At 36.6% G+C, this 24500-nt stretch overlaps 5 protein-coding genes across 10 annotated transcripts; 3 read left to right on the top strand and 2 right to left on the bottom strand.

The window, feature by feature from the left end:
- Window positions 1-631: 631 nt before the first annotated feature.
- LOC108566465 (ras GTPase-activating protein 1) lies at window positions 632-5657 on the top strand. 2 transcript variants are annotated; one of them, XM_017926359.1, is made up of 8 exons: window positions 632-816; window positions 1370-1899; window positions 1979-2920; window positions 2987-3165; window positions 3225-3416; window positions 3480-3909; window positions 4044-4328; window positions 4388-5657. In XM_017926359.1, the coding sequence occupies exons 1-8, from the start codon at window positions 705-707 to the stop codon at window positions 4664-4666; spliced, it is 2949 nt and encodes a 982-aa protein (XP_017781848.1). In that variant the 5' UTR covers window positions 632-704; the 3' UTR covers window positions 4667-5657. The 2 variants fall into 2 exon arrangements, with proteins under 2 accessions (XP_017781848.1, XP_017781849.1); XM_017926360.1 differs by having other exon boundaries at window positions 734-1149.
- Window positions 5658-7544: 1887 nt separating this feature from the next.
- LOC108566460 lies at window positions 7545-9729 on the bottom strand. Its single transcript, XM_017926348.1, has 2 exons — window positions 9141-9729; window positions 7545-8387 (listed from the first exon to the last, which is right to left on the bottom strand). Exons 1-2 carry the CDS (start codon window positions 9450-9452, stop codon window positions 7950-7952), a joined length of 750 nt encoding a protein of 249 aa, XP_017781837.1. The 5' UTR covers window positions 9453-9729; the 3' UTR covers window positions 7545-7949.
- A 66-nt stretch (window positions 9730-9795) lies between these two features.
- LOC108566457 (zinc finger RNA-binding protein) lies at window positions 9796-19849 on the top strand. Of its 4 annotated transcripts, none has more exons than XM_017926342.1 (15): window positions 9796-9930; window positions 12175-12562; window positions 13827-13956; window positions 14049-14247; window positions 14307-14461; window positions 14826-15112; window positions 15379-15561; window positions 15809-15985; window positions 16281-16606; window positions 16665-16972; window positions 17709-17800; window positions 18367-18462; window positions 18520-18774; window positions 18838-18943; window positions 18999-19849. In XM_017926342.1, the coding sequence occupies exons 1-15, from the start codon at window positions 9881-9883 to the stop codon at window positions 19070-19072; spliced, it is 2826 nt and encodes a 941-aa protein (XP_017781831.1). In that variant the 5' UTR covers window positions 9796-9880; the 3' UTR covers window positions 19073-19849. The 4 variants fall into 4 exon arrangements, with proteins under 4 accessions (XP_017781831.1, XP_017781832.1, XP_017781830.1 ...); XM_017926343.1 differs by having other exon boundaries at window positions 12160-12562; window positions 14073-14247; XM_017926341.1 differs by having other exon boundaries at window positions 12160-12562; window positions 16290-16606.
- A 222-nt stretch (window positions 19850-20071) lies between these two features.
- Window positions 20072-22064, top strand: LOC108566459 (protein SMG9). 2 transcript variants are annotated; one of them, XM_017926347.1, is made up of 8 exons: window positions 20072-20193; window positions 20247-20451; window positions 20506-20705; window positions 20766-20888; window positions 20946-21094; window positions 21404-21548; window positions 21605-21758; window positions 21819-22064. In XM_017926347.1, exons 1-8 carry the CDS (start codon window positions 20140-20142, stop codon window positions 21995-21997), a joined length of 1209 nt encoding a protein of 402 aa, XP_017781836.1. In that variant the 5' UTR covers window positions 20072-20139; the 3' UTR covers window positions 21998-22064. The 2 variants fall into 2 exon arrangements, with proteins under 2 accessions (XP_017781836.1, XP_017781835.1); XM_017926346.1 differs by having other exon boundaries at window positions 20506-20711.
- A 41-nt stretch (window positions 22065-22105) lies between these two features.
- Window positions 22106-23684, bottom strand: LOC108566458 (notchless protein homolog 1). The gene is made up of 2 exons (XM_017926345.1): window positions 22980-23684; window positions 22106-22922 (listed from the first exon to the last, which is right to left on the bottom strand). The coding sequence occupies exons 1-2, from the start codon at window positions 23615-23617 to the stop codon at window positions 22121-22123; spliced, it is 1440 nt and encodes a 479-aa protein (XP_017781834.1). The 5' UTR covers window positions 23618-23684; the 3' UTR covers window positions 22106-22120.
- Between the last annotated feature and the right edge of the window lie 816 nt (window positions 23685-24500).

Below are 24500 nucleotides of genomic sequence, written 5' to 3'. Positions count from 1 at the left end.
GGAGAAGTTTTCAATAATATTTTTTGCTTCTTAAAATTTAACTTTCCATTTGTTTATGTACTAATATAGTTTTTACGCATTTGTTCTTTTTTTGTAGTATTTATAACTACAATTTACTTGCATTAAGTATTTTTTTTTCTTTTTATTATTTAAATTAGCTATTAATTTAAGCAAGTCCAAAAGCTGCATAAAATCTATATGAAAGGGCAAAGCTTACAGCACTATTTCTACCTCTTTAAACAAATAAACAAATATATAATTCCAATTATTAACATTTTTCACAAAAATATGTTAATAATTTAATATATACAGGTAAAGATGTCAATACAATTCGACTTAAGTAGAGATAATATTGTGGGAAACTTGGAGAGTTCCAAGTAACCATGACAAAGTTTTCTTATTTTAATCATTATAGCACTATTTCTTACTCTTTGGGCACCGAATGTTATATTAAATAAAAAAAACAAATATATAATTCCAATTATTACAAAAATATGTTATTAATTTAATATATACAGGTAAATATGTTAATACAATTCGACTTAAGTAGAGATAATACTATGGGAAAATTGGAGAGTTCCAAGTAACCATGACGAAGTACTTGTACTTAGTCATCCATGAAATATTGGTGTTATGTGAAACCGGCTTTCGTGGTAGGGGGTTGTCGTTTATAAGCATAGGATGGGTTGGCGGCGCCGAAGAACATGGAAGGTTGTCATCGGCCTGTCATTCTCAGTAACAAGTTTACATTTGTGCCGGTCAGAACGTCAATACCCCAAAGAGAAGAAGACGGAGAAGTAACGAACAATGGTCTAGGTTAGTTCGCAGGGACATTAAAACCCGCACAATCGCAAGTAAAAGGATAAGAATTCCATCCGTGGGACAGAAAAACTCCCCATTGTTCTAACCAGTAATTATGCAATTTCGCTCAAACGCCGCTCGCAGGCTCGAACCGTTTCCCGTGTGTGCATTCGTGTTTCAATTGTTTTGATAATATAAACACACGTAAGGAAAAATAAAACAGAGGAAGAGAAAAGTCGCAGTCGTCGCACCAAGTTCGAAGCTAAAACAAACAGACTGAAAATTGTTCCTCTTCTTTATTTCTTGGTAGGGGGGGACAACGACGACTCGGAAGTTTATTTTGGAAAGGTAAACAATTTCACTGTTTATTTGTTCCTCGGTCGTCATTACAATTTACGCCGTACCCTCTGCCCACTACTAAAGATATTTTTCGCATTATCTCTATGCAGATAAACAGCAACAACTAATCTTTATATATATATATTACGTCGTTGTCTCTGTTAGTTGTGTTGCAAGTGTTTTAATATATAAAAAAATTGTTGAGTATACATAATTTTACACTTTTCAGTTGTTGGTGCTAATTGGGTGTACACGAATGTTGTCCGAGTTTTCACTGCAATGGCTGATTTAATTCGTATGGGAAGTGGCCATGGTGCTGGTCTGCTAAAAGATAAGCTGGGTTCACCCAGTACTGGTAGTGAGGATGGCAATGAGCAGGAGACACTGAATGCCAAGCCGGAGACAGATGAGTTGGATTTGGGTGATTCAGTGCCTTATGGACCATCAGAGACCCAATGGTATCATGGTCGGTTGGATAGATACCAAGCTGAGGAAAGGTTGTGGTCTGCATCCAAGTTGGGAAGCTACTTGGTCAGGGAAAGTGACAGGAAGCCAGGATCCTATGTACTCTCCTACCTGGGTAGAACTGGCATCAATCATTTCAGAATCACTGCAGTCTGTGGAGATTTCTATATTGGTGGACGCCAGTTTGACTCACTAAATGATTTGATTGGGTATTACACAGGATGCAGTGATTTGCTGAAGAGGGAAAGATTGGTGCATCCTGTGCCACCACCAGAACCAGTCAATGATAAAAAGGTATGGTACCCCAATTACAATTAACATATTTCATTTACACACAATGCTAGATCATGAGTTTTCGTTTTTCTTTTCGTAGAGAGTTGTTGCTATTCTACCGTATACGAAAATGCCAGACACCGATGAGTTGACTTTCAAGAAGGGCGACATATTCTTCGTTCATAACGATATGGGCGACGGATGGTTGTGGGTCACAGCGCACAGGACTGGAGAGCAGGGGATGATCTTCCGCGAACTGGTCGAGGATCTGGATGAGAGCATCGATCCGAACACCGTCTTCCCTTGGTTCCATCCCAACTGCACGAAGAACGAAGCAGTAGATCTATTGGTGAAAGCAGGTCCTGGCAGTTTCCTCGTGAGACCTAGCGACAATTCACCTGGTGATTATTCGTTGTTCTTCCATATCAACAATCAAATCCAAAGATTCCGTATTGAGAAGAAAGGTGTCCGTTATCTAATGGGAGGCCGCATCTTCGAGTGCCTCGATGCTGTCATCAATAGATACAGGAAAGAGCAGATCGTCGAAGGATATACTTTACAACATCCGCTGGTTGTAGATGGAAGTACCTCTCAAGATTGGGTTCCGGAAACTCCGAAGCTCAAATCGGAGGCGGAAAAGATCTACGCGACGCTGCGGGAGTGCCGCGATCAGATTGGACAGAAGAAAATGCGTGGTATCAAGCACCAAGGATACCTCCACCGGAAATCAGATAAGATCACGAAGAAGTGGAAGCTCCTGTATTTCGTGTTGTTGGTCGATGGCACCGATACACATCTGTATCTGTACGAGAATCCTAAACGCACGAAGCCAAAAGGTCTCATCGACTTGTCATGTGCCTACCTTTATCAGGTCCATGATAGCCTTTGGGAACGACCGCACTGCCTTCAATTGGTCGAGAGGGCTTTGCCCTGCTTGGCCACCGTCACTCACCTGGCAGCACCATCGATAGAAGAATGCCAGGAGTGGGTGAATGCCTTAAAACCTCTTTGCGTGCCACAACTGAGTCGCGCCACCTGCAAGGTATTCATTCCCATATATATCCACTAATAAATCACCGAACTATAAAACGGATTGCTTTCTTAATAGGTACCGAGATTACGAGAATTGCGGTCGTTAACTTTGCACGTGCTCGACGCCCACCGACTGCCATATAAATTAGTGCCACAGCCTTATGTCACCCTGCAATTAAACAACCAAGTGAGAATTGCTCGAACCAGGGCAAAGTCGATGCCCGACCCGGTGTGGGACGAGGAATTCATAATTGAGTATGTTTTGCTTTATTTTACAATTTCGACACAGCAATAACAACTTTTCATTGTTTTAGCGATGTGCCATGTGATATAGTATCATTTACTTTAACAGTCTACAATAAAGGTAAGCGCGGTAAGGATACCGAAGTAGCCGAGTTACGAGTGGATCTATCGTCGTTAGGAAACGGGGAGGAGCGCGAAGAGTGGTACGCCCTCTCCGGTTTAACGCCAATCGGCGAATGGGGATCTTTAAGATTAAGAACTAGGTAAGAATCCTAAAACCAAAAAATAACTTACAAACAAAGCTGATGCATTTTCTGTTGAGATAGGTATTTGCATGACCTGGTGATGCCTGGCGAAGAGTACAGTCCGTTACAACAGCTCTTGCTGGAGCATGGTCTGGCTTCCGTTAAGACTTTGGCAGAGATTTGTCACAGCGACAGAGCTCCGCTGGCCACAGCTTTGCTCAGGGTTTTTAGGGCTGAGGGTCGTGAGTCAGAACTGCTGATTGAGCTGAACTGCGCCGAAGTCGCCAGGGAATCGGAAACGTCTACTCTGTTCAGAGCCGCTTCACTGCCTACCACCTTGATGGATCTTTACATGCGCTCAGAATGCGGTGGATTCCTGAAAGCTGCTGTTTTGGAAACTGTTCTTCGTCTTCTCGAGAGCAAACAGAGTGCTGAACTGAACCCTACTAAAATGGATTCACCAGAAGTGGCCTGTACGAATGCTGAATTTCTGTTAGAAATTCTTGATCAGGTAAATGTCTGCCTTTAAACTGGACAATTTTTATCTTACTTTTCATTTGGAAATCGAATATAAGCTAGGTTTTACGAACAAATATTTACTAACTTCATCACATGCTTTATTTTTAATGTAAAATGATTTTATAGATAACATACAGCATTTTTGTTTCCTTGGATGCATGTCCGAAATCATTGAGATACATCTGCGGAAGACTACAAAAAGCTGTGATGGCAAAGTGGCCGAACGAGCGTTTCGTGCGAACCCGGGTCGTCTCGGGTTTCATATTCTTGCGACTCTTGTGTCCCGCCCTGTTGAATCCGAGACAGTTCGGATTGGTCAGCGAACAGCCGACACCGACGGCCACCAGGAGTCTCGTTATGGTAGCGAAATGCCTTCAAAACCTAGCCAACCTCGTGGAATTCGGCGGAAAGGTATGATTGGAAAACACTGGTATTTTTGAAATAATTAAATATTGGTTTGTCTATTATAGGAACCTTATATGGAGGTTGTGAATCCGTTCATCCTGAAGAATAAGGAGAGGATGGTGGTGTTCATGGATCAGCTGTGTGGTATCGCGGATGTTGGTGAATCCAGGATCACCAGTAAACCGGATACCGCTAAGGAACTGGCCACTTTGCATCACATATGCGTGGCCCACTTGACCGACCTCCAAGCCGTTGCCAAAGTAAATCCAAACATCAAGACCCTTGTGACCGTCACCGATATGCTAAGCAAGCACAAGCAGAAATACTTGGAAATGATCAGTTAATGTATTCCCGCACAGAAGAAGATGATTAAGAAGAAGACGCCCCTTTTCGTTTCCAATCTGCAGAAATAGCAAGTCTTACGAATCCTTTTTATTTATTTCATAGGTCGCATAGTTGAAAGAAAAAAGTTATATAATTATTTATAACTTTATATATATTACACTTAGACTCTCTCGGTTATTCATATAAATATGTATATTGTAACAGCAACCCCTTTACGTGACAATTAGGGCGTTGAAGCTACATTGCCAGAACCCCAAGAAAAAAAAAGGAATAAGTAAAACACCATTTCTCATGGAGATTTGTGATCAATTTTCAAAATAAAACAAAAGTATATATTTAGACAAAGCGAATGAAAAATTAAAAAAATAAGGAACTTTAGGAAGAAGAAAACTACCGTGGGTCGTGATAGGTACATTTTTATAAGTTTATATAAATATAAAAAGAGAAAAGAAACGAGACAAAAAAAAACATAATACGCTAGTAATATTTTTTTATTTAGAGACGATACGAATCAAAAAAAAACTTCTTTTTAAATTTTGACTGTGGAATTAAATAACGAGAATTGAGAAAAAACAATAACTAAGTCAGATGTAGGTGGAGAGCGAGTAAGAGTGGAGCAGCGCTTAGTAGATGTAGCGATTTGTGTATGATGGCGCCAAAAGCGAGGAATAGAACCAAAAAAAAAAAGTAAAATGCGAGAGATATGTTAGAGGATTTTTATGTTTCTTTTAATTTTTATATGTAACGCATATTTTTTTTTTAAAAAACTAGTCGTCAAAAGTAAATTTATGAAACCCAAATTATCTTCCTTTGAGCTTACGAGAATTACGTTACTTAAGACATTCATCGAATGCATTTGATCCATGACTGATAAGATGAAGAAGAAGAAAAGTCAAGAAAACGACAAAAGTCAATTCACGCACTGATTATTTTTTACATATATTGAAATGTATTATTTTTTATTTCCTTATTTTTTCATCATATCTTATATTACACTTATTATTATTAGAGGACTTTTGTCATTTTTTTTTATATTACATTATTATATATATAAATATATTATATACAACCCCCCCTTTTTCGATATTTACAATTATTACGATTATTATGTAAGTATTATTCCGCATTGATTACGTAGCATTTGGCATTGTGAAAAAAGGGTCGATACACATGAATTACCTAAACATTATTATGTATATTATAGGCAACCTCCTTTTGTGTTCTTCCCTTTTTTCATCTGATATAAATATATTTCTTATTATCCTATTTATGTAACCGATATTACATTCTCCTTTTTTTTTCTCTAAATATTTTATTCAGTGACAAAATAAATTTTAAGCAATGCAAGTCAGAAATTTTGAAATATCTTCTGCACATGGAACATTTCACACCTACAATCCTTTTCCCCAGATACTCAAAGCATCGGCGAGGTAAGTAAATGAGAAATTCTTGATTGAATGGAATGGAAATGAAAAATGTTATAATTAAAAGCAAACATTAAGTTTATAAAATAATGATGTTATGAAGTTAATCTAAATTAGAGATCGCTTGAAGCGCTTTAATCTTCTTGTTGTACCGTCGAGAAGATTGACCGCTAACGGATTCGTATGCGAATCAATCCTGTTCGTGTATTTTTTTGAGAAATCTTTAGCAACCTTTTTCACTGTTTTTATTCCAAAGTCCTGGGGCAGTCTCTTATTGGTGATGTACCATGGTGCACCTGCCATTCTTCTAATACATTTAGATTGGATTTTTTAATATTAGTTTAGCTGTTTAGCCCATAATTGGATACTGTATGTCCAAACTGGTTTTAATATGACTTTGCACAACAGCAACTTGTTCTCCAAAGTCAACTGCCAATTTGCGCAACTTTATTTCTAGTTGTTCACACTTTGTCTGGATATGGTTCTTCCAACTCAGTCTCGTGTCCATGTGCATTCCCAAGAATCTCAACCTTGAAGATGCTGGAACTATTTTGTTCTTGAGTTTGACTGGAGCACAGGTTTCTCGTTTTAAGGTGAAAGTAACATACACCGATTTCGACTGGTTTATACCAATTCGTCATTTCCTGAACCATATCTCGAGCAGACTGAGCTCTTCTTGAAGGTGTCGAGATAAAATTATGGCATTTTCGTCTAATGCCATGATTGCTGTGTCGTCTGCAAATGTTGCCATGTTTGTTATTGGTATATCTGCAGTGTATGGGACATATACAATTGGGCCTAAGACAATACCTTGTCGAACGCCCGATTCGATGGGACACAGTTTAGTTTGTGTTTCCTCCAATTTGATAAAAAAAAACTTTCTATGTTTTCAACACTTCATAAAAAATATGTGGAAGTTTCATTTTCAACTTGTAGAGCAAACCTGTATGCCAAACTTTATCGAAAGCCTGTGACACATCAATGGACTCAACTAGTCTTTAGCACAAATCAAGTAAAATTACAAATTTTTATTTGTATTTGTTCATATGAACCCCAAATTGTTTTATTTTGATGATAATTCTTTACTCGTTGGAAAATATGATCTAAGTTTTAATGAAATTTTATCTAAAAATAATAAAAAAGGGTAAGTTTTCTTTCATCATTTCTTTATTCGTACATCAAATAACACATATCGAGTATACGTTGTACATTGGACACAAAGTTATATAATTTTTTTTTGAACATGTATATAAAATAATATTTTATTATTTCTTTTTGGTGGCAAACGGAGTTGCCGAATGTTTAAGGTCCGTCGACCGTCGTAAATAAATTTTGAGAAATATATGTATATATATTTTTCAAGTATACAACAATAACACATAGATATATATATATTTTTCTTTACATATAGAAAATACAAAATATAAAAAAAGGAACTTTGATAAATACTTGAAGACCCCCAAGAAAACTTTTGAGAATTGCAAATTGAGCTAGATCATTAAATCGTTGGCAATTTTTGTTTTCGATACAGATTTGCAGTATTACTTAAAAGCAATATTTCATTATAAATCACACCTGCATGACATTGAATTGAAGTTACAGACAGATAATTGAAGCAGGACATAAAAAAAGCGTATATAAGCAAATGTGAACATTGAATTAAGCTGATCTTTGACTGAATTATCAATTAATCAATGGTTTTGTGGTAGGTTAATGCTACAATTAAAATCTTCGTGAGATGATATTTGATAAATTCAAATTGACTAGTAAATCTTAACAGTAACATCTTTTGAATGTTGGCTTGAGTAATTGAAGGACAAGTTTTCTTAAGGATCTTGATCACAACGACGATATAGGTTTAGTTTTGGGATGTGGTCACTTGGGAGGATTGACCCTGCGGACTGACGGAGCTGCTGGACGAGTTCGGGGAGGAATATTGGATTGCGTTATCTGGGCTTTGTTCGTTCATGTGAGCTTCATATATAATGTTGTTGATGGAGTGCTTAACGCGGTACTGATCGCGACGTGGCAACTTTCTGATTTCGTGAGCGATCAGCTCTCCGTACACGTCGTATTCGTCCTTTACGGGACGAGCCCTTATCCTCTTGAAGAACTTTGGCGGTGCTATGTTCTCGTCGTGCACATTCCCATCCGATGACTGCTTTTTCTCAGAAGTATAAGCATAATTCTCGTTGCTCTCGGTCTGCTTTGGTTCATCCACATCTTCATCCATCTCCTCCGTAAACAATACTTCCTCAATCTTTACCATGTCTGGATTCACGTAATGCTCTTCATCCTGAAACAATTATACGAGTCTAATTATCTCCATTAAGTATTGAACATGTTCATCTTTAATATGAAGAAATTTCTTAATTAAACTTTATATTCTCAATAGACTATTTCCAACAAACTGGGAATTCTGTTAATTTATAATTTAACCATAAATGTTGTTTGGAAATGTTTTAAAGTTAGACAGAAAGAAGGAATGACACGGCTGTTGCAATTGGTGAATTCAAAAAATCCAATTTGATTTAGCTCAACGGTTAAAGTTAAAGCTTCGGTCAGCGTTTTTTTTTATATGCAACCGGGAAAGTTCAGTATTTCCCCTAATGGTTGTAGGATACGCATCCGTTCAAGAGATTGCGTTCTTTTTCGGGCTTAGAAATTTCAACTATGGACTGAAGAAGTACAAATATTGGTTTTGCGTTGGTGATTGCTTCCACAAAATAATCAGTTTACAGCAGTGTAAAGTGAACAAAACATTTTGTGAATAATTTACATATTGCAACAGGAGATCTTAAGGTATTTATCATATTTTCAATTGTCATTACATAAAAGTGATCAGTAAATCATAATATATTTGTTTTGATAAGTTTGGAAAGTTTGAATAACTTCCATTGCATTTAAAAAATGTCTTATATTGTGATAATTGCATTATATTTGTTTTAGTCCATGATGTCTGACATTGTGATATTGCTGCTAAATTAGAAAGGAAGAAAACCTTTGGACAAACTGTTTAATTTCTTCATGTGTTATGATGATACATTACCTCCATGTTTGTCATTTTTCTGGGGGTGTACTTGTCTTTGAGAAAGTGCAACTCTTTGAATGCAAACCACCTGGAAGTATCTTCACCAGTAGTGGACTGCAGTTTGATCCTCTCCCTGCGGTAGGATGCCAGCAGTGAGTTGATCTTCCTCTTGATCTCACTTGGAGAAGTTGAAAATATGTCAGCCAAGCTGGTCCATTCCTCTTCCCTCTTGTTGTACTGTTTATAAAAGCAGTTGCTCGAGTCCCAGAGGATGGGCTTTAAATGGTACTGCTCAATGAGTTGAAGGGTCTTCTGTATAGACCATTCCATGCTGAAAAGTGCGCTCAAAAGGGAAACTCTTGTTTATAAACAGCACAGAGCGTCGAGGTCGCAAATCGTCCCTTTACACGAACTTCATATGCGCAATGCGCGAATTATCTTTTTTTTATTTTGAAAAATCCTTTCGGTTCCGAGATTTAAATCGATATTTACGGAAGTCTCTTCAAATAGCTTCTTTATTTAATTAGTTATTAAAGTTGGTTTGCGGGTATTTTGAATTGTGCGCGCTCTTTTTTTTTTGGTCTTGTGTTGTAGCACTGTATTTATTTTTATTGTATTGTTTATTGCTTTTTTCGGTCGTGGGTTATTTGGTTGGCAAAAGTGGGAGCGATTGATTTCCGGTTACCATTTTGGGTACGCGCGCTCGCCGAGGAGGTTGGCAGTGCCGTATTGTTAATGAGCGTGTGCATCACATAATAATGGCTACGAATAATTATTTCGGCTTTACACACGGAGGAACGCAATATAGGTGAGTTAATTTTCGTACACGTAGAATTCGGGACCCGCGGGTCATCGCCGTCGCGGGCCCCGTGTCTTTTTTGGGGTCGGACCCTGTACACGTTTCGTGTCGAATCTGCTTGGTTAGGTCGGCGTCCTTGAAAGAATGGCGCCCGGCATTTTGCATGGCATGGCGCGATCAATAACATCGCCTACTCGTCCCGTCGTCTCTCTCACTTTTGCTCCGGGCCCTATGTGAATGTGTCCGTCGTGTGTCTGTGCGAGAGTCTGCCAGAGTGGTAACTTCCGTTGCCTCTTCTGCCCGAACGTCCGAAATCACCAACTAGAAAGGCTCTCCCGTAAGTTCTATGATAGCAAATTACTATACTGTCAGAACCGGCAATTTCGCGGGATCCGCTGGACCCGCCGCATTCTTCCCTCGCGGACAGCCATCACCGGCGAGGTCGGCGGATCCGGGTCATTGCAGCACCCTGCGGATCCTTATCCGCCAAAATCGCAACTCATTTTGATAGAATATTCGATAGTTCGCGAATCATACAAGACTCGGGGGAAGATGAACAGATTTGCGGTTTTTCACCTAAACGGGGGTGATCAAAAATGGCGTCTTTTCCGTTCATCCTCCAGGTGATTAACCACAAATTCTCGCTGCGAACAACCCCTTTAACCTGAGGTATTTCACAGCATTAATCGTTTGCGTATTTTCAACTTGCATTCCTGACTTGTACATCATGCACTATTAAAAAGCCGCTTTATTTTGATGTACGTTTCTAAGCTAAGACGTGATTGAATAATTCAGCACGCGATTCATTGAGCTATTTTCATTTGATTCATATCTAGCACTTTAATTCAATCCAAGTGTTGAAAATGTATGTTTGTTTCAAATAAAATTATTTTAATGAATTAACATTTAGCAGATGCAAAATATCAAAATTCTAAGATTTCATCCTATCTATATTATTTCTAAAAGATAGGTTAAAAACTTTCTTTTTTTGCTTCAATTTAATATACAAAAATTGAAAGGTTGAAATGTTACATATGATTCAAATTAATCAAAACAATTTAATTATAAAGTTTTTCTGCAAGTGAAAAATTCAATAATGTACTTTATAGAATCAATAGATAAATATTCTATTTGAGGAACTGAAAATATTTCCAGTTATCTACTGTACTTCTAAAATAAACTTACATAACTTGTTTATATGACAGAAAAAAAGTAATATTTCATGGTCACAATTGAGCAACAAATTTATTTTACAAAGTAAAATTGTTAGACTATTATATGATAGAAAATATAATATAAAATATACGACTTATAAAAAAGTCAGGAATTCTGGATTTCACGTAGTTTATATTGAACGTACTAAAACGTCCAAAAAGTATAAATTGTTTATTTGAATAGTAAGTGTTAAGCTCACACATTTATTTACATTTGAATACCAATCTACCAAAGTTATTTTTTAGGTTGTTTACTTATAACTATTTAAATACATCCATCTGCTCCTGTAGATCAAATAATGTACATGAGTATTTATGGTTTATTGGTAATTTCTTAACTTTTATTATGAGAATTCAATTTTATTACATTAAGAAAATAAATATACTCCTGATTTCTTGTGTCTTGTAACTTTAGTCTATATGACACATGAAAAACAAAAATATTTTTTCAAATGCAATTTCTATTTATACGTGCACTTGAAATGCCAAGTATTTTATGAATATTTTATTTGTAAACAAAACAAAAATCAAACTTCGTACATAACTCCTTGCATGCTATTTTTTTTTAAATTATGATGGTAATCATAAATAAATTGAACTGCAAGACTATTATGTAATAGTATGAAATAAATTATTTTTATTGTTAATTAGCCTAATGCTTGGCAAGTTTTGTCCAATACAAAACATTGCTTTCAATTAGGCTTATATCAAATAACCAGTTGAGTTTATCTACAGAATTTACCTTTTAAACTATAGTTTTATTCTGTAATCCAAAAACTCTGTACATTCTTTCATACATTAGCTTTGTAGTCATTCACTACTAATTGAATTTTAATATCTCATAGAAATTGCTTGAATTTTCTTCTATACATACAATGCGAGGGAAAATTGCTGCCGGTGTTTTATATCGATTTCGCTATAAGATATGAATACCAATTGGAATACTATTTACTAGTAGATAGTATTTTTACTGTGCAATAGTAGTAGGAAGTAACCAAATGCAATGATATATTTAAATGATTAGGAATTTCTGTTTCAGTGCTGCCGCCGCCGCTGCAACAGGAGCTGCATATCAAGCCGGACAGGCAGGTTACGCTGTAGCCGCCCCTGCAAGCGCCGCCGCTGCCGCCACATACGGCACCCAGCGGCCCACAGGCTACGAAACAGCATATCAAGCTGCCACAACGCCGGCAACTTATGCTGCAGTCGGAACAGGAACAACTCCAGCTTACGAGTACGGATACGGAAGAGCAGCTGCAGCAACTACCGGTTACGACGCTACCAAAAGTTACTACCAGCAGGCGGCTACGGGCCAATCAGCCACTGGTTACACCACAGCCTATGATCAAGCTGCGGCAGGAGCTAAGCAAGCGAATTATGCAACACAGTACACTCAGAGGAATCCCGCACAGCAACAAACACAGGCGGTACGTTCTACAAGCTTATTTATCTCTATTTTGATCAACATCAATCAATCATTTATATGCAAGGAGAATTTCTGCTCATATTATCCCATATATCTGCAGGCCAGACACCATGCAATATAATATAGGAAAACAAATATCATTTTACTTTGTTTCAATTTAAACATAGTAATTTAAAATTTTGTTTTCCTTACATTTCATTTATAATCACTCACATTACATAATTAGATATTGCATTCATAAATATGTATTTGTTGTCATTAATACTAATGCATGTCATTAGTTGTTTCTATTAATATATTACTGTTTATTTGGAATAATTTTCTTAACGTATTCCACAAATTATTGTCAAAATAAGTTTATGCACAAAAAGAGTTTTCACCTAAACGGACGACAAAACGAGCCTTCTGCTCATTGCGCCGCCCGTTTTCGTGAAAAGTCGGTTTGTGTCGTATTTATAAATTTCTTTATCTTCAAAGATATTTTGTACTTATACTGTATTTGGCTTTTAACATTAGAATAGAAAAATCGTCTTACTTTGTGGTCTCTAATTATGTTTTAATATATAACAGCTTAAATTTTCTGACAATTTACTTCCAAGTAAGTCTGGATGATTCTTGTTCACTTTTTCAATCTCGTTTATTGTCAAATTAAACTACATTTAAATATTTGTTCTTGATTTCAAATCAATTATCTAAGTTGAAATTTGCATGAATTATGCTTTAAAACAAAACTTTCTTAAGGTTCGGTTAAAGTAGAGTATCATGATGTTGTAATCCCACGTCTCATTATTATCTAGTTATTTAATTGTAAGATCTGTGTTAATACAAGCTAGTTCACAAGATATTTAAAATCTGTATTCAAGTTGTATGTATGTGCATCAATAGGTCAAATATTTTGGTATGCTATATATATAGATGTTTATATTTATATTATTATTTTTTATTGGGTCATCTAAACTTGAAATTCGTAGGTTTCGTCTATTTTTGTTGCCAAAGACGGTGTGTGTGACATCTTAATGGCTTGACGTCTCGGTAATTTCAACAGTGTGCCTTAGTTTCTACTTAGGAGCACCCGTTTTAATCACCAAGTCGTTTAGGTTGTTAATTCGTCGATCTTACTGCGAATGGCACAATGCTACTTAGCTGACTTATGGATTTCTAAGCGTTCTACTAACAACCTCATTCGTTCTGTATGCTTCAACTTATTAACCACTGAAGATAAATACAGTATATACTCGTATTTAATTAGATGTTTGCTTTTTTAGACTGTAAGTGCAAAGCCAGCTCAGTATAGTGGAACCTATCAGGCAAACGCGACTGGTTATCAAGCGTCTTATGCCCAACCTGCTGCTGCTCAAACGACGATAGCAGCCCAACCGACGACACAAGCCAAACGTATGCATTAAACTTTCCTATACCTTCACAATATAGAGTCTACGTCTACTCGCGTTTAGATTAGGTTGTGTACATAAGACACATTTTTATAGAAACAAATTCAACTACGTATTCAGGTTACGACGCCGCCTTATATTCCGCAGCAACCATGTATGTTGCACAGCAATCGAATCAACAAAAGGCCGGAGGTTGGCAAGGGTACAAAAAAGGCGGGGGCGGGCCGAAGAATATGCGGGCCAAGGCTCCGCCCAAACCACAACAGTTGCACTACTGCGAAGTATGTAAGATTAGGTAATAATCATCGTACTTATCTATTCTTCAGCCTTGCTCATTCTTTTATTTTGTTACAGTTGTGCTGGTCCTCAGACCTACAGAGAACATTTGGAAGGGCAGAAGCACAAGAAAAGGGAAGCTGCCACTAAAATGACAGCCTCTCCAGCTGTTACCAATCAAAACAGGGCAGGGAATTCTTTACGTTGCCAATTATGTGATGTTACATGCACTGGTAAGACTATTTCATCTATTGGAATTTGTTATTAAATTTAAGTTGAAGTCTAAATTTTCAAGTATAATAACTGTAATGAAAAAAATAACTTTATATTATTACAAATATTCATACACATGCAAGGAGAATTTCTGCTTATATTATTAAATATATTTGCAGGCCAGACACCATGCAATATAATATAGGAAAGTGAATTAAAATTATAGTTGCATTATAATATGAAACAATAAATATTTGCAATCCTTACATTCTAAATTTTCAAAATAATTTGTATTCAACCAAAATAAATGTATTTATTAACATGCATTTATTAATGTATAATTAAAAAAAAAAACATTTCTAACGCTGTGTTTTCGTTTTACAGGGAATGACGCTTATGCTGCTCATATAAGAGGATCAAAGCATTCAAAAGTTGTAATGCTGCACACAAAGTTGGGAAAGCCAATCCCGCCGCAGGAACCGGAGGTTATTGGTGGCCCCAGGAAGTCCGTTTCGGCAACACCAAAAATAAATTTCGTCCAATCTGGCGGCTTGGGCGTGGCCCCTGGAAACGGAGAGATCAAAGACGAGGAGATCGATGACACACCCGAACCTGATATTCAGCCAGTTGGTCAAGATTACATTGAAGAGATCAAAAGCGAAGACGGCAAGGTAAATTATAGATACAGATGATGCTTCGGATTACTAATACAAATGGTAGCCTGATGCTTGGCAGTTAATGTTACAAAGCAATACATTACTCTGCTTTCAATTGGGCTTATATGAACTTTTGAGTTTCTTCATAGAACATACGTTATGTAAATCGTATGTTCTGGAGATTCTCAATACAGTCTTAATTCTGTTTCACTTTGAAGCATGTTAAATTTGATTTTCTTATAATATTAAAATATAGCAATTATGTTTATTTTGTTATTCAGGTAATTAGTTTCAATTGTAAATTATGCGAATGCCGTTTCAACGATCCCAACGCCAAGGAAATGCACATGAAGGGGAGAAGACATAGACTACAGTACAAAAAGAAGGTGAATCCGGATCTCGTGGTGGATTTGAAGCCGTCGCTTCGGCAGAGAAAGATGCAGGAAGAAAAGATGCGAAGAGCGGTAAGTCTAAAATGTCGTTTAAATTAATCGTATGAATGGCAATTAGTATCCCTCTGCCATCAACATTCAATTTGAGGTAGAGTTTTAGGATTGTCTAGAAAAGCTGTTGAAAACGATTTATAATCTCTTTTAAGTTAAGGATTTATTAAAGGAGATTTTGATACTTTCACCTACAATATTGTTTTCATTTTTTATAATTATATTTATTTTTGATGTATTTTATATCAATATGTTTATGTTCCTATAGGCTTTACGTGAAGAATATTGGCAGAGAAGGCATATGGCCGCTGAAGATGAGGAAGAAAGGATGTATTGGGAGGAGCGACGCAGGTACGAAGAGGATTACATGGAATGGTGCCGCCGAGGAAACATGGGACCTTTCCCGAGAGGCAGACCACCATTCCCTGGAAATGCACCACCACCAGTAAGTTAACCTTTTGGTTATATATAATATCCGACATACACGTTGTTATGTAAATTGAGGTATCATTTAAATAATAACGCTTTCAATGAAAGTTGTCGAAGAACAAATATTTGGAGGGAATTCACACTATCTTTGCCATATTATACTGGTATTGACGGTTTTTGCGCTCTCAGACATTAATGGATAAAGCAAAGTTTAACAAATTTTAATTATCCTTCCTCTTACTAGCACAATTAATAAGGAGCTTATTGTTTTTCAATTTATTAAATGGACATTGTTACTTTTTTATTTATAGTTTTATCAGGGTCCACAGATAACCAGACGCATCGAGTCCAATGACGACAGACACGTGATGTCACATCACTCGGATATCTATCCGAAGGAAGAGGAGTTGCAGAACATCCAACGGATCGTGTCGCATACCGAAAGGGCATTAAAAATCGTCTCCGACCAAATGGCCGAAACTGTGAAGCCCAAGGAAGAAGTTGTGAGTCCGGCCAATAGTAGTCCAGCTAATACCACCGTAGTTGTACCTGCACCCCAAGCAACGGCGACAAGCCTCCAGGAGGATAAGGTCGATGAGCCGATCGAACAAAAGGAAGACGGCAGGGACAATCAATTGTAGGTTTTATTAATGTGTTACGCAACGGTGTCTATAACAAAGATGTTGTTGCAATAGGTTTTCATTCCAACGAGAAGATCGCGATGTTAACCGGACATTGAAGGGAGTCATGCGTGTAGGACACCTCGCCAAGGGACTACTGCTTCAAGGAGATACCAACGTCGAGTTGGTCGTTCTATGTTCTGACAAACCCACCCTGACGCTGCTGAGAAAAGTCGTCGAGATGCTTCCGGCCGCTTTGAAGCAGGTCACAACTGAGCATATCTACAACGTCACCATAAACGCAGCTGAAGCCGGTTTCACCGTCACCGAGGAAGCGCTTACGGTGCTCGTACAACTTACGAGTCCAGTAATGCGTGAGCAAGGTTAGATTTTGAGCGTGACTGAGATTGGTATGATTGGTATACAACAGTACTTAACTGCGGCGGGGTTTAAGCTGACGACTCAGATTGCAGTAGTTTTAACTTTTTTTGGTTTCGCTTGAATAGCCGATTTTTTATTTATTTTCTATGATTTATTTGAACAAGGAAATCTGAACAGCTTAAACCTTGATATAATTTATAATAAATATTGGACTTTTTCTAGCTGACCGAAATTTATAAAAAAAAAAATAATGCTGGAATTGCTCACACCTTGGGTACTTTCCGATCGACGAGTAGTTTTTTCTCTTTAGTTTTGGTAAAATGTTTCGTAATGTTTTTTTTTAATTTATTTTTTTCTTGTCTAATTAGTTGTGTATTTTTCTCATTCTTACACCATTTTCTCAAATGGGTATTTGTTTGGCAACGATTCCGTTTAGGGCGTGTTCTTTTTTTGACAGATTGGTCCAATACTTATGTAATATCCCAATGTACTGTGCCTGTTTAGAAGTGATTTTAGGTGGTGTGGGATAAGGATTTTTGACCAACCGGCACACCGCCCCTGCAACGCACAATCAATACCAACAACTACAAAAATAAGCTCCGCTGATAATTCCCTCTTTCAACCGTTATCATCCTACACCTTGCCAACTTCCCTGTAGATCTTTAAGCATTGGTTGGTTGTGCGGAATGCAGATGTGATGTGCACGATGGTCAAACACCCTTTGTCTATGATGTCTAGAAGCTGCGAGCGGCGGGTTGGACCGGGATGTTCTCGCACGCGGCAAGTGTCTCCAGGCGCTGGCAGCCCTCAGACATACCAAATGGTTCCAGGTTTGTGTCTCTTCTCACACCGCGCAGCTTCGCGTCTTTTAAATTTAATTTCTCATATAATTCAAATATCACGAACAAAATTAACTACTACTCTCCTAACCTACGATGTGATTTCTTAATGATTAATCAATTCTCACATAACGTTTTTAGTAATCAATAGAGACAATAATTTATATTTAGTTTTAGGGAATCGGAGATTATTCCAGTTTTTTTAATTTCATTACTTTCATTATTAGCACACGAACAAAAAAAGCATTGCCTTCTATTCCCTGTAGTTGTATTGTTAATTATTATTCAAACGAAATTTTATAGCCTGTTTTATCTAATATATGCAATTATTTAAGATCAATCACATCCGTCCATGGTTAGGGTTTTCTATTAATTTTACTACTTTTCGAGAGTCCTACGATTTGCATTTTATTTCTCATTCAGTACATTCTGCTCGTTAAAGGAGCGTTCTTTTTATTTTCATTTTAAGAATCCACTTGCAGTAGTATAGGACTCTCTTTTATTTATTAGCTCCGAGCTGTTCCTTGCTTTCATTATTTAATTGATTGATGTTTTAGGCTAGGGCTTTAGGATTGCACTCTTGTGTTGTGATTATTAGGATCTTGAGAGATCTTTGCCAAAGAGTTCCTACCTGGGCCCCATTAAGTCCTTGGGTGAGTAAACCTAAACTTCCGCACTATTTTCCATTATTAAAGACTGGTTTTCGTTAGGCCATGGAATTGCTCGTTGAAAAAGTGATTTCATCCACGCCTGGAGGAGTACAGTTGTCGCCTGGAGATGCGTTGCGCAGAGTGATGGAAGCCGTCGCCGGAGGACTTCTACTACCTGGAGGACCTGGTCTTGGAGATCCATGCGAGAAGGACAGTCCAGATGCAGCAGCAGCCCTTACTTCGCAACAGAGAGAGGATCTCACATGTTCGGCGCAATATGCGCTTAGATTAATTGCTTATAGGCAAATATATAAGGTAGGTTGTCACCAAGATTCAAAAGTTAAATAAATATAATAACTTTTTTTTTCTGTTTAATAGGTTTTAGGAATGGATCAATTGCCCATTCAACAGAAAGTATTCCGTCGTGATAGTAGATCTGCCCGTAAACGCCGTCGCTCTGGTGGCGAACAGCCTGATTCAGAAAGTAATGACACTTATATTAATCCAATTACAATGTTATTAAATGTAATCGTTTTTAGGTGACACGGGAAAAATGGTGAAAACCGAAGGAGATTCCGCCCCCGCGCCTGAACCTGTGGTACCACTGAAGTGATTGAAGATTTAAGCACTGAAAATGTAGCCTATTAATATTTATGAAGCTAATTAATTCCTATAAACGTCTCTAATTTAGTAAAAAAAAAGTCAGTTTATTTAAGTATGGGTATTATTATTACAAAACTAAAACAAACAAAACAAAAAAAAAGAAACTTTTTTTTTAAATAGAATTAGTACTTGATTTAATGTAATTTATTTATCTTGGATACAGAAGACGAGAATTTAGTCACGAGATTTTTCTTTTCTTTAGATGTGTATATAATTAAATCAGCAGAACTGTGTAATTTGTGTGTTCAAGTCCAGAAAAACGAAAACATAAAGTATGTATATGAGTAAATTTAAATCATTTTCTTACGAATGAATTGTGAATTTCTTTAATATGAAATATTTGTATTATGGAATTTTGTCCGGACGGACAAATGTTGATGATGATCTTTTGGATTGATGTTGAAGCAAACTTATGCGATGCTCGTCCGCTATTTAGTTTTTTTTTTGTTTATTATGATGTTGTCTTTTCTTTTCTATGATCGATGTTCTCAATGGTATTTATTTTCTATTACATAAATTAGCACTACAGTATGTGTATCTACAAATTACTGTTTCAAATTGTATTCATATCGGTTTTCTTCTTTATACTACACACCTTTACAACTCTGTCTCCCAGTCGTTTTTTAAGATTAAATAAGAAGACTTCAGTGGTTCGAATAAAATTGTAAATTAGTGCCGTATATTGTATACAGTTTCTAGTATTTGTAATATATATTTTGAATTGCAACACTTTTCTCACTTATATGCCTTCAATTCCTTATTCACATCTTCAATTTCAAATTCAATATTTATGGATATTTTTTGATATTAAATCTCAATTTACAAAACATTAATGCAAGAGTAAAGTAACATACAACATTTATATTCGTAAATCCCTTCTACGTTACGTTAATTGAGGAATTACTGTATTAGGTTATAATAGTTAAAATCAGATGGCGCCAGTCTACAAAATAAACTTAACGTCAAAATATAACCAACAAAATTATATACCAAAATATTTGTTTATAAAGCAACGCAATGTCGGATTTCGAGAGAGGAAAATATTACAATAAGAAAAAATATTCCAATAGGGTAAATGAATAAACTAAATTGTATTCCATTGACTTATCATCAATTTTACATAGGATCGAAATGAGTCCAAATCATCCTACAACAACAGGTTCTTCAACAAGAGCATTTACAATCCAGACAAAGATGGAAATGATGGAGGTGATAAAAAAATGAAACAACCACAAATCATGATCAAAACCAGGGATAAAGCAGAAGAACATGCAACTTCACCTAAGGTTGTACAGAAAGAGATTGCAGAGGTGGCTAGTAAACCTGATGGTAATATCAAATTAAAGCTGTTATAAGAAAAAAAACTAATAATTACACATTTAGTTGTTAAAAAGGACATGACAAAGTCTGCAAAACTGTTGGAGGATGGATTTTTCTTTGCTGACGATGTGCAGGAATTCTTGACTGATAATTCAGACTTCCTGGTTGTTGGAATTGTTGGGCCACAAACTGTAGGCAAATCCAGTATTATGAGTTTCTTGGCCAGTGATAAGTTTTCAAAGAAGTTTCAAAACCAATTTCAAGTAGCAGTATATATAGAATTTTCATTTTTTATTACAAATTTATTAATCTATGTTTTTCAGGAAAATGCAATGTGCCATAAGCATAATGATGTTGAGGCAATGTTTAGACAAGCAACTACTGATGATATTGAAACCTTAACAAACGCCACAAGTGGCATCGATATTTTCATTACTGAAAATAGAGTAAGTTTTTTTTGATTCAGGCAATATATACAAGATAATTTATAAACTTGTTTTAAGTTAATCTTGTTGGACTCGCAACCGTTTCAATCTGTATCCGCGGAAAACGCTGGAGAATTGCAGAATTTGCAGCACGTTGCATTCCTGATGAGCGTTTGTCATCTGTTGATTTTCACGCAGGATTTCTTTTTGGATATTAACCACGTCAGGTAATCAATGTATTCTAGTTATAGAATAATTTGAAATTATTGAATGGTGACTTTGATACTCCTCCATTTAAACTGTGCTTGGCACAATTTCGCGAGTTTCGATACTCGAAATATTGATTCAGTTTAATTACACAAGTTGTTCATTTTTTGACCTTTCATGGTTTTTGTATTGAAATAATATTAACTTGAGTTCATATGTGCAAATGATCAACAAACATAACATAAAATATTCAAATATTGAATGTAGTAAGGATCTTTAAGGTCAAAGTTTCTTTAAGAATTGATCTTTTATACTGTATATCTTAATAGGTTTCTACAGACAGCAGAAATGTTAAAGCCTACAATCTCAAATAACGAGGAAGAATATTCGGAGCAATTCCCGCATTTGATGTTACTCCACAACAAAGCTCAGTTGGAAGACTTTCAACCAAAGAAATTTAAAATTATGCAAAATGTAAGTACTAAACATTTTAAAAACATAGTTTGTGATATCTGTATTATTATTTTCAGTTCTATAAAGAAATCTTTAAAACTAGTAAGATGAATCTGCAATCAGGTCTTGGAATGCACAATACCAAGAACACGGGTTCGATGAAGTTGGACGAACATGTTGAGAACTTTAATTTATTTTTGTTGCCAGATCTGAATGATGCCAATCCAAATGGTTCGTACTGCAAATGATCTTTTTATTCAGATAAATAATCTTAATGCATTTCTTTGGTAGATTTGACAAAGTTTGAAGAACTTATTAAGATATTAAGGAACAATATCAGCGGTTTGACTAAACACGCGATGACTCATGTGCAGCTAACCGAAAAGACGTGGTTGGTTTATGGCGCGAAGGCTTTTGATCACATCAAGAAATCTACATTTTATTTGGAATATAAAAAATTATTGCCCTGAATGCATCATTACGATGTTATGCTGTATGTATAAGAAAACGTGTATCTGTGTTTATAAGAAAGAAACTAGTGAATTACTTAAAATAATTTTATTAAATTTATTTTAAAAAATATAAACAACAATTTAGTTTTGCCAAAGTCTGAGTACTTTGTCTTTGCCACCTGACACGACCCTCGCTCCATCCGTCGACCAATCGACGGCGAACACTTCGTCCGCGTGTCCAGGTAAATCAATTTCCAACTTCTTGTTCTTGATATTCCACAGCTTCAATGTAGAATCAGCGCTGCCGCTGACCATCAATCTGGAATCCGCTGAAAATGCGACCATGTACACAGCCTGCACGTGACCTCGCAGAGTGCAAATGAACTTCCCGGTCTTAGCTTCCCACAGCCTTATAGACTTATCGAAAGACGCCGAAGCGAGGACTCTTCCATCAGGAGAGAATTTAACGTCATTCACTAATTGCTGATGTCCGGTCAACCTAGCCAGAGGTTTCTTTTCATTCTCCGGGTCCCATAAGAATAAAGTGAAATCATCGGAGCCGGAGACTAAACGCTCTCCGTTTGACTGTACAACATCGTTGTACCTCTTAAGCGCGAACTCCTTCAGCTGCGCTTTCTTCATTGTCCTGACTTGTTGGTTGTTCTTAACCGGATCGAAAGGTCCTATCCTATTTATGTAATCTGTATTCAGTGCCAGCGTATTCACCCAATGACCGTGACCCAACAGAGTCCTGCACATAACACCATCGTTGCTCCTCCAAACCTTGATGGACCTATCTTGCGAAGCCGAGTAGATTAAATTGGAGCCACCCCAACGCACCACAGTTACACAGGCTGAGTGTCCAGACAGTACCCTCACTGTTGACCCAAGGATGACATCCCATATCCTAATATCTCCATCCTTTGAAGAACTAGCCAGATATCTAAAATGGAATAAATTTAGTTATAACAGATCAATGATAATTTATTATACAACAAACCTGCAATCACTGTTTTGATGGTAAGGCTCCCAGCTTAAAGCAGTTATCCATTGCTTATGACCACTAAGCACTTTCCCTAACTGCTTCCCAGTCTGTGGGTCCCAGATCATAATTTTACCATTCTTACAGCCTGAAGCCAATTTACTGCTGTCTGGAGCCCAGGCAATGCAGAGCACCCAATGATTATGCCCCTGGCATGTGAAGTGTGGTGTTTGTGTGTGCACATCCCAGAATCTCACAGTCTTATCTCCAGATCCACTAGCCAAATGCTTACCATCTGGACTGAAACTCACTGATATAACAGCCTCTGCATGCCCTGGCATGGAACTTGTACATCTTGTTACAGGTCTGACCTTAAATACTGCTTGTTCTTCATATACAATATCAATAACATCTTCTGTGTTAAGTTTTGTGGGATCCAGTGCTTTGATTAGGGTGGCTGTGATTTCCTTTTCGTTGACAAAGAACAGGTATGGGGTTTTCTCCTCGTTTTGTAAAATAGCGTTACAGATGAGCCCCAGCTGCTCCACGTTGCAGTCCACAGGAAGATCCAGCATATCACCAACTTTGTCACCATTTTCAGAAACGAAACGGCACAGGAGCCGCTTCGTATCCTCAACCTCCATCTCCTCACCCATTTTCAAACAACTGCAGTAACTATGTAAACTTAACCTATCTTAGCACGTGTTCAATCAAAACATTACAGTTGACAGCTAAAGTCATGGGCGTAGTTATGCATTTCATTTAATAGTATCATGGGCGTACACCTAGATTTTTAGAACTGGAACCATTATTCATAACATTAGCAAAAGTATACTTTATATTTAATTAATTTTAAAATAAAACTATTTTACTATAATATGTTGCTATATTATGAAATAATTTGTTATACAATAACAACACTGATGACAGATGTTAATGGTTAACACTATTAGTATGCAACCAAATATACGTAAATAATCGCTGCTAATTCCACAAAATATAGAAACACTGCGGGAAAGTTTAACTAAGTTATTTTTAAGCAATCATATACATTTTAACTTTATTGCGAATTGCGCTAAAATATGTCCTAGTTCTTCTGGTAATGTTTAATAACAATAGCATTCTTGGACCATCTTTTGTTTAACAGTTTTCTAATTATTTTGGGAATATAGTTATAATTTATAAACTAATTTGCTCGTATTAAGTCTGATGAGATTGTGTATATTATGTTCTATATTATTAGCGCTTTCTTTCTTGGAACATTATTTATCATGTTAAAAGATCGTAGCAATCAACATGGTCGTCATATTTTACTTACACATATTCAAGTTATTTCATTTCTAGTTTTACTTATGTAGTACTAACATTTTTTAAATTTTTATTTTTCAGATGAGACAATTTTCAAATACGCTTCTTCATTATTCTTTAGGCCTTTTCTAATACATTTAGCCTGCGTTGCATAGACACAATTTCGACAGTTCTGTTTGTAGAGGTAATAAAACAAATTGAGAAAAAATCCAGGGATTCTGATGATAAGAG

Source organism: Nicrophorus vespilloides, unplaced genomic scaffold, assembly GCF_001412225.1.
Source record: "Nicrophorus vespilloides isolate i.1.1-1 unplaced genomic scaffold, Nicve_v1.0, whole genome shotgun sequence".
Lineage (NCBI taxonomy): Eukaryota > Metazoa > Arthropoda > Insecta > Coleoptera > Silphidae > Nicrophorus > Nicrophorus vespilloides.
The sequence above is the reverse complement of the archived record's forward strand: the minus strand, read 5'-3'. Positions and strand labels throughout refer to the sequence as shown.

Bases quoted from the DNA above. Each gene is read 5' to 3' on its own strand.
- LOC108566457 (XM_017926340.1), top strand. From the start codon at position 9,881: ATGGCTACGAATAATTATTTCGGCTTTACACACGGAGGAACGCAATAT. The intron at 12,563-13,826 runs GTACGTTCTACA...TTGCTTTTTTAG, and splicing joins CACAGCAACAAACACAGGCG to ACTGTAAGTGCAAAGCCAGC. The intron at 16,973-17,708 runs GTTAGATTTTGA...TATGATGTCTAG, and splicing joins TCCAGTAATGCGTGAGCAAG to AAGCTGCGAGCGGCGGGTTG.
- LOC108566459 (XM_017926346.1), top strand. From the start codon at position 20,140: ATGTCGGATTTCGAGAGAGGAAAATATTACAATAAGAAAAAATATTCC. The intron at 20,194-20,246 runs GTAAATGAATAA...AATTTTACATAG, and splicing joins AGAAAAAATATTCCAATAGG to GATCGAAATGAGTCCAAATC. The intron at 20,712-20,765 runs GTATATATAGAA...TATGTTTTTCAG, and splicing joins AAAACCAATTTCAAGTAGCA to GAAAATGCAATGTGCCATAA.
- LOC108566458 (XM_017926345.1), bottom strand. From the start codon at position 23,617: ATGGGTGAGGAGATGGAGGTTGAGGATACGAAGCGGCTCCTGTGCCGT. The intron at 22,923-22,979 runs GTTTGTTGTATA...ATTCCATTTTAG, and splicing joins CATCAAAACAGTGATTGCAG to ATATCTGGCTAGTTCTTCAA.
- LOC108566465 (XM_017926359.1), top strand. From the start codon at position 705: ATGGAAGGTTGTCATCGGCCTGTCATTCTCAGTAACAAGTTTACATTT. The intron at 817-1,369 runs GTTAGTTCGCAG...TACACTTTTCAG, and splicing joins AGTAACGAACAATGGTCTAG to TTGTTGGTGCTAATTGGGTG. The intron at 3,417-3,479 runs GTAAGAATCCTA...CTGTTGAGATAG, and splicing joins TCTTTAAGATTAAGAACTAG to GTATTTGCATGACCTGGTGA.
- LOC108566460 (XM_017926348.1), bottom strand. From the start codon at position 9,452: ATGGAATGGTCTATACAGAAGACCCTTCAACTCATTGAGCAGTACCAT. The intron at 8,388-9,140 runs GTAATGTATCAT...TAATTGTTTCAG, and splicing joins GAAAAATGACAAACATGGAG to GATGAAGAGCATTACGTGAA.